Below are 7,218 nucleotides of genomic sequence, written 5' to 3' on the forward strand. Positions count from 1 at the left end.
TTTGGGCTAGAAACCACAATAAATGTTTTTCTTTGACAAACCTACATAAATGGTCTTTATGATTTATCAACACAAACTTGGTCCGTATTAATTTCCTTTTATGATTATGGTCCCCATGATTTCTAAAATCATGGATTGATGATCCTTTTTCATGTAAAAAGATTTCTTTACCTTTCTAATATTCTTTTACCTTTAGTTATCTTTAAATATAATTTATAAAAAAAGAAAAAGAAATAAAAAAACACCCAACTCACCCCACCCCTACTTGGTACCCCCACCCCGCTCTCTTCTTTATGTTTTCTCTCATCTTTTTCGTCCTCCCTCATCACGATCAGGTAATCACGATACTCACACCATCTCCAATCCGGACTATTTATTCCATCGTCGACTTCAACTACCTGCATTATCATATTGACAAGGGTTCTTCATCATCTCTTGTTCACTTGATTTCCATCTTCACAACCACCATACACCACTTACACTTCAACCACCAACCCTAAACAGCCCACCATCTTCGCATTTTTAAAAATCAGAGGAAGAAGCATCGATCGATTATGAATATTAGAGATTTTTTTTTGATGAAAATGGGGTGAGGGTGAGGGTAAAGTGGCACCGATTTGTCATTGAGACCACCGATTACGTGTTCTAATTTGGGTTTAAAAACCCCTCGGAGAAGGTGGTGGTCATCGAAGCCCTTATAGGGATAAGAGCCAAAAATTTATGTTTTCATATTTGGAGAAATTTTACCCATCGATTGATTGAGGGGGTGGAAAACGATGGTGTCGGTGGACTGCGGCGAGATGAATGCCCCGCTCAAGACTTTCGATGATGGAGGAGGTTGTCAATGAGAGAGAGAGAGAGAGGTGGTTGGGTTTTTATATATTTCCTATTTTTAAAGTAAATATATATAAATAAAATAGAAAAATGTTTAATTTAAAAGGGTATAATAATAACTGGAATGAAATTTGTAACAACAGAAAACTATAGGGTTGGATAGGGATGAGCCGTGCAAGTTTAGAAAGCACCTGACCATGTTTGTCTAAAAAATTAGTATAAATGACGTTTGATTAAACATAGGGATCATATATGTAATTTTGTGTTTTTCTTTTGAATCTTTTTGACCAATATAAATATTGTAGAAACAGAAACACCAACGTCGCTGTTGCTAGTCTTAATTCTTCTCCGGCCCGCCATTAATTCCGACAATCATCCCCTTTATCTAATTTTATTTTTTCTAACGCATTCCTCCGACACCTAAACAACAATTAATACATTTTTCTTTTGGAAATGATGTAAAACAGAGTTATAAATTGATATCGAAACCTTTGACCAAATTTTTTTGTAAGTAATATGACCGAAGGCTGCTGATTCGACCAACGAGCATGACAAAAACTATTGGTATCTTTGTTTTTCCATCTTTTAAGTAATGACGTAATTCCTCCAAACATTACTACATATATAATAAAGAAAAGCACCAGCATGTTTAGCCATGGACGAATGTTGATAAACAATATACCATGCACCCACCAAATATATATTTTAGTTACTTTTGAGAAGCATTAGTGACGGAATTTTTTTGTTAATTTTGCAGAGAATCTATACATTTACTTTCCCAACATGTATAAATTCTGTCAATCCCAAAATTAACAAAAAAAGTTCCGTCAATAATAACTCCAAAAATTAACCAAAAATATATTTCGGGGGTGGTATATTATATTGTTTAGTCCATCGCTAAACATGCCCGTGCTTTTCTTTATTATAGTAATGTTTGTAGGAATTACACCATTACTTAAAAGTGGGACAAACAAAAGATACAAATACATAGTAGATCATTCAAATTACATATATATAGGAATATAGGATAGCAACAATTTATTCCCTTTTCACTTGTTTGCATGCTTTCTTGATCAGTACTGACTTCTGAACCAGTAGATACCTTTGTTCTTCTCATCACCCTCATCCGGCTCAATAAACAGACAGTTCTTGGATTCTCTCCATAACGCCAAGAAAAATGGAGTGCTATCTTTTTGATAAAACTCTCCCACAATTGGTCTAATCGCTTTGGTGGCTTCCATGGCATGATAATGAGGAATGTAAGAAAACAAATGGTGTACGACATGTGTGTCTGTAACGTTATGGAACACCTTGTTCAGAACCCCGTAATCCCTATCCATTGTTGAGAGAGCACCATTCATCCAGTTCCATTCAGAGTCGTCGTAGCGGGGCAAAGAAGGGTGAGTGTGTTGAAGGTATGTGATGGTAACAAGAAACGCGTTCATGACCATCAACGCACCTCCGTAGACACAAAAAACGTTAGCGAACCCTGCAAATGTCGCCACTTTATACAGCAAGAAAGAAAAGCTGACAAGTCCGATGTCAGTGATGAGGATCAGGACTCGCTCGTTATCAGAGAAAATAGGGCTTCTTGGATCATAGTGGCTTGCGAATTTATCATAAGGTCTTCCGGCAGCATTGATGGACAAGTAGATATACCATCCGAGACTGAGTTTGACAGCAAGGGTAAACGTTCGACCTATTGGATTGTCGAGATAAAACGCCGAAGAACTGAGTTTTGATTTTGTCTTCGGGACATATACTTCGTCACGGTCAAGAGAACCAGTGTTAGAATGGTGCCGGCGGTGGCTTATTTTCCAAGAAAAGTAAGGGGTTAGAAGGCATGAGTGTATAACAAACCCTATACAATCGTCTACCCATACATGATCACTGAAGGCATGGTGACCACATTCATGACCAATAACCCAAATTCCGATAAACACACAACCTTGAACGAACCAGTAAACAGGCCATGCAAGGTAAGGAAGAGGGTGAGGGAGCTGTGGAATATAAGTTGTGGCGAGGTAGTACAAGATCCAGACTAAGGTGAGGTCATAGACAAGATATGAAAAGGATCGAATCAAGGATCTTTCAAAACAGTGAGGAGGTATGGTTTTCTTAATATCTGCTAATGTAAAGGGAGGTTTTGAGGTTGGGGCTCGTTTGATACTTACCGTTTCGGATTTCTTACCATCTAGATCGCTAGGATTTGAACGGCCGGCTCCCATGTTTCTTAAGAAATAGATCCACAAAAGCCAATTAGAAAGTAGAAAAAGGGGATTATGTGAGCTTTGGATATCAGGCTGTGCCATATATATAACTTTTATTTTTTATTTTTTATTTTTTTTTTAATTTTTTTTTAATTTTTTTAATTTTATATAAAAAAACCCAGGAAAAAAAATTCTCCAAAAATTATAAAACTTTAAAGGATATTTTTACTTAATATACTAGTGACTTTGTAAAAAGTATTTTGTAAAATTAATTTTTTTAAATATTATTTTTAATTTTAAGAATATTATTTTTTTTAAAAAAAATATTGAACATAATATTATACAAACTGTGGTGATTCAAAATATTTATAATAAAAAAACTTTTGATTCAACATGTTTATAATCCTTAATTTGTGATGATCTAAAAAATATTTATACTCAAGTATTTTGTATTTCTTAATTATATTTTTTATTATTCAAAATTAAATGATTCAAAATATATAATGATTTATAATTTTTTTTGAACAAAACTATATTTAATTGAATATATTGTTGATCCGAAATCATATGATTAAAAAATGATTTGATTCAAAATATTACGATTAAAAACAATTTGATTCAAAATTTATGATACAAAAATAATATGATTCAAAAAGAGTATGAACAGAATATATTATAATCTTTAATATTCTTCTTATTTAAAATTTTATAATTTTTAAACAAAAAAACTTAAACCGATATTTAATTTAAAAGATAAAAAAAAATGAAAACAAAAAAACCAAAAAATAAAAACAAAAATAAAGAAAAACACTACCACATTCAAGTATGCAGTAAAGATATTTAAAAAAAACAAAAAAAATAATAATGGTTTAAAAAAAGACAAAAAATAAATAAAAACATTAAAACCGAACATATATTTATTTAAAAAAAATTGAATTTTTTTTAGCGATCAATAAAAAAACAAAAAAATGAAACTAAATAATAAAACTCACTTAAATGACGTTTTATGGACGTTCGCCGCACGTGATTAAATGCTCGAGTCCGTATTAGTTACCATGGATGTGGGTTGAATACGAACGCACAACGGCCAAGTATTTGGATTTAACGTTTGTGTTCTTGACGAAATGAGTGGTGGAGAATTGTTCTCGTAATCTTCACCATTTTTTGAGTCTTCATCGGAACCGGACACACACACACACACACACACACACACACACACACACACACACACACACACACATATATATATATATATATATATATATATATATATATATATATATATATATAGTCGAAATTCGTGCTCTTTCTAAATGATGAAGTGTTAGCTTGGAAAAGTACCAAGTAATACATCATAGTGAATTTAAGAAAAAAAATTAGATTATATTGCAACCGGTTAGCATTCAAATGAAGCTATGTGAATAAAGATATTCATTAGTAACATATTTATTGTAGTTCCATCATTGATGGTCATTTTGAAGTTTCTTTATGAATATAAGGATGAACTTGTTGGGTTTAATTCAAAATAGTTTTCCCAAAAATGCTAATAACGACAATGAAAGCTTTAAAAGTAGAATAAACTTAAAACTCTTTTTTAACTCACCAAGGATAATTTTGCAATCAATGAAAAATTAAATCAACAATAGAAGGAAAAGAGTTACAACCTTCAAAGACTTTGATTATCATAAGAGATTGGAAGTTGCTAAAGTGTGGCATAAAACTCCGTAGTAGAAGTTCTCTAGAGGTATCTATGACATCCCCAATTTCACGGCCAGAAAAGACCGATTTGTTTATGCTTTGTTTTTATAAAATCAGAGTAATCTTTTGATTAAAAGAGTTGCGGAATTTGTTCCCAAAATAAAATATGATAAAATTTATCAAAACATTTCTCAAAGAGAATGTATTTTCATTAAATAATAAAACCTCGGGATGTCATGTTCGATATAGACCAAAAGCATAAACAATATAAAATAAACCTTACAACAATCATTTATAACTACTGATCTATAATCCAAAATCTCTCGTCAAGTCCACCAACTTATACTCTTGTGCCATCACCTGTAATGTAAAGAAAACTGAGTGGGTCAGGCTTGGGAGCCTGGTGAGCATATAGGGTTTTCAACCCACAATAATACATGTATTATATTCAATTATCAAACAATCAACCCAAATACCCATCCCCATATCTCCTTTATTTTCTCAAGGGTTTACCCTAAGAATCCACTATCCTTCATTCATTCATTCTTAAGGATTTACCTAAGGAATTGGCACAAGGTCTATTTGCTACCACGGTTTATACAACAGGCACTACGTCACATAGTCACCAGAGTTCATACAATAGGCACTACGTCTCATAGTCACCAAGGTTTACACAGCAGGCACGAAGTCACATCGTCACCAAGGTTTATCAAATAGGCACGAAGTCGCATCGTCAACAAAGCTTACTCAATAGGCACGAAGTCATATCGTCACCAAAGCTTTACTTAATAGGCACGAAGTCACATCGTCACCAAGGCTTTACTTAATAGGCACGAAGTCACATCGTCACCAAGGTTTTACTTAATAGGCACGAAGTCACATCGTCACCAAGGCTTTACTTAATAGGCACGAAGTCACATCGTCACCAAGGCTTTACTTAATAGGCACGAAGTCGCATCGTCACCAACTATTCCATCTACCCATGTTCTACCCAACATTTTTGTAGATATAAATACAAACACAGTTTAAATCATTTAACACCCGTATAAAAACATCAATTCCAAGCCCATCTCAAATAGACAAATAATATATAACACATAGCACGTATTTCATAGCTAATACTTTATATTTATGTGTTAGAAGAAAGTAACTATACACTCACTTGATCAGAAGATGATCGGACCACTACTAGAAAAATAGCCTTTTACGACGCGCAATCTACGACACTCAGTGATTTATGTTACGCAAAAGGGAGTGACCTTAAAATGGTGTTGTCTCTTCAAAAAATTTAAGCATTTAGGTCACGCATTATTGCGTGCCCTTAGATTATTGTCTTAATGAAAAAAATCAAAAACACGGAGGGCACATGTGTGTCATCTAAGGATGTCGCTTTATAAATTTTAGTGGAAGCGCGCGTTCCATCATTTTTAATAGCAGGGGGGAAATGAAATCCTAAAAAATTAAAAACCTTGCATTTCATCCATCTTTTAGGGATTCCATGTAAACCCTAGACCTCATTTGAAGGTTTCGTTCTTAGTCAAGTTGTTTCTGTTCGGGAAGGAATAACGAATTCATCCTCTCCACCAGCCGACAAGCTTCACTCTTTGCTTCTCCTTTTCTCTGTAAACCCTAGACCTTATTATGCAGCTGCAACTCTTCCCCCCTTTCGTATTTTTGGAGCTTGGCAGGCATACAGTGGTCAACGATGTCAACTATCCTCTTTTATCCACCATTTTCTCCCTCTGAGACGTTAAAGACACGCCATCCCAAAATTGGAAGAACTAGGGCTTTTGTGCTCTGGATCTCACAGGAAACAAGTTTGCCTCGTCCCTACCCTCACCCATCCAAATTCCTTCTTGTTCAAATGATTATATGTTCTTACCTCTCAACCGTACCTGAATCAATATATCTGTCTCTCTTGTGTCTATTCTCTCAATATCTCACGCGCTTTCCTATTTACAGCCAGAGTTTGAGAGTGAAAAGAAAAAAGAAGAAAGAAAAGATGTGCCTATTATTCCTCTTTCTCCGTCTTTTCTTCCTCTGGTTCGATCAAATCCCTTCTTCTTCTTATTATTTTTTTCGATTTCCAGGTGAGGTTGTGTTCGAAGGTTGTCAAGGGGTTGTGAGGAGAAGGGAGAAGAAGGGTTGTGATCTCTTCTTTTGAAAGCGGTGATGAATCTACCACGAGGCGACACAAAAGCAACTAGACTCATCCACATTGGTGGAGAAGGGAAAAGAGGAGTTCTAAAAGAGAGAAAGAGAAGAGAAGAGAGAGGCGGAAGGTAAAGAAAAGAGATTAATTGATAAAGATAGAAGGAAAATGAGCAGGCGCTGGAGATCAAATTGAGAGGCAAAAGGAGTGGTTCATATTCAGAAGACTTCATCTTTTTGATTTCATCTTCATTGAGTACAAGTCGGCATCGATCGGGTCATACAAACCGACGTGACAACTCATTCCTTAATCTCAATGCGCCAT

The 7,218-nt window shown here is 34.6% G+C and overlaps 1 protein-coding gene across 1 annotated transcript; it reads right to left on the bottom strand.

Annotated features, from left to right (window-relative positions):
- Positions 1 to 1,680: 1,680 nt before the first annotated feature.
- Positions 1,681 to 3,128, bottom strand: LOC111889206 (delta(12)-acyl-lipid-desaturase). Its single transcript, XM_023885342.3, has one exon. It carries the CDS (start codon positions 3,060 to 3,062, stop codon positions 1,908 to 1,910), a length of 1,155 nt encoding a protein of 384 aa, XP_023741110.1. The 5' UTR covers positions 3,063 to 3,128; the 3' UTR covers positions 1,681 to 1,907.
- Between the last annotated feature and the right edge of the window lie 4,090 nt (positions 3,129 to 7,218).

This window comes from Lactuca sativa, chromosome 6, assembly GCF_002870075.4.
Source record: "Lactuca sativa cultivar Salinas chromosome 6, Lsat_Salinas_v11, whole genome shotgun sequence".
In the NCBI taxonomy this organism is placed as follows: Eukaryota; Viridiplantae; Streptophyta; class Magnoliopsida; order Asterales; family Asteraceae; genus Lactuca; species Lactuca sativa.

Bases quoted from the DNA above. Each gene is read 5' to 3' on its own strand.
- LOC111889206 (XM_023885342.3), bottom strand. From the start codon at position 3,062: ATGGGAGCCGGCCGTTCAAATCCTAGCGATCTAGATGGTAAGAAATCC.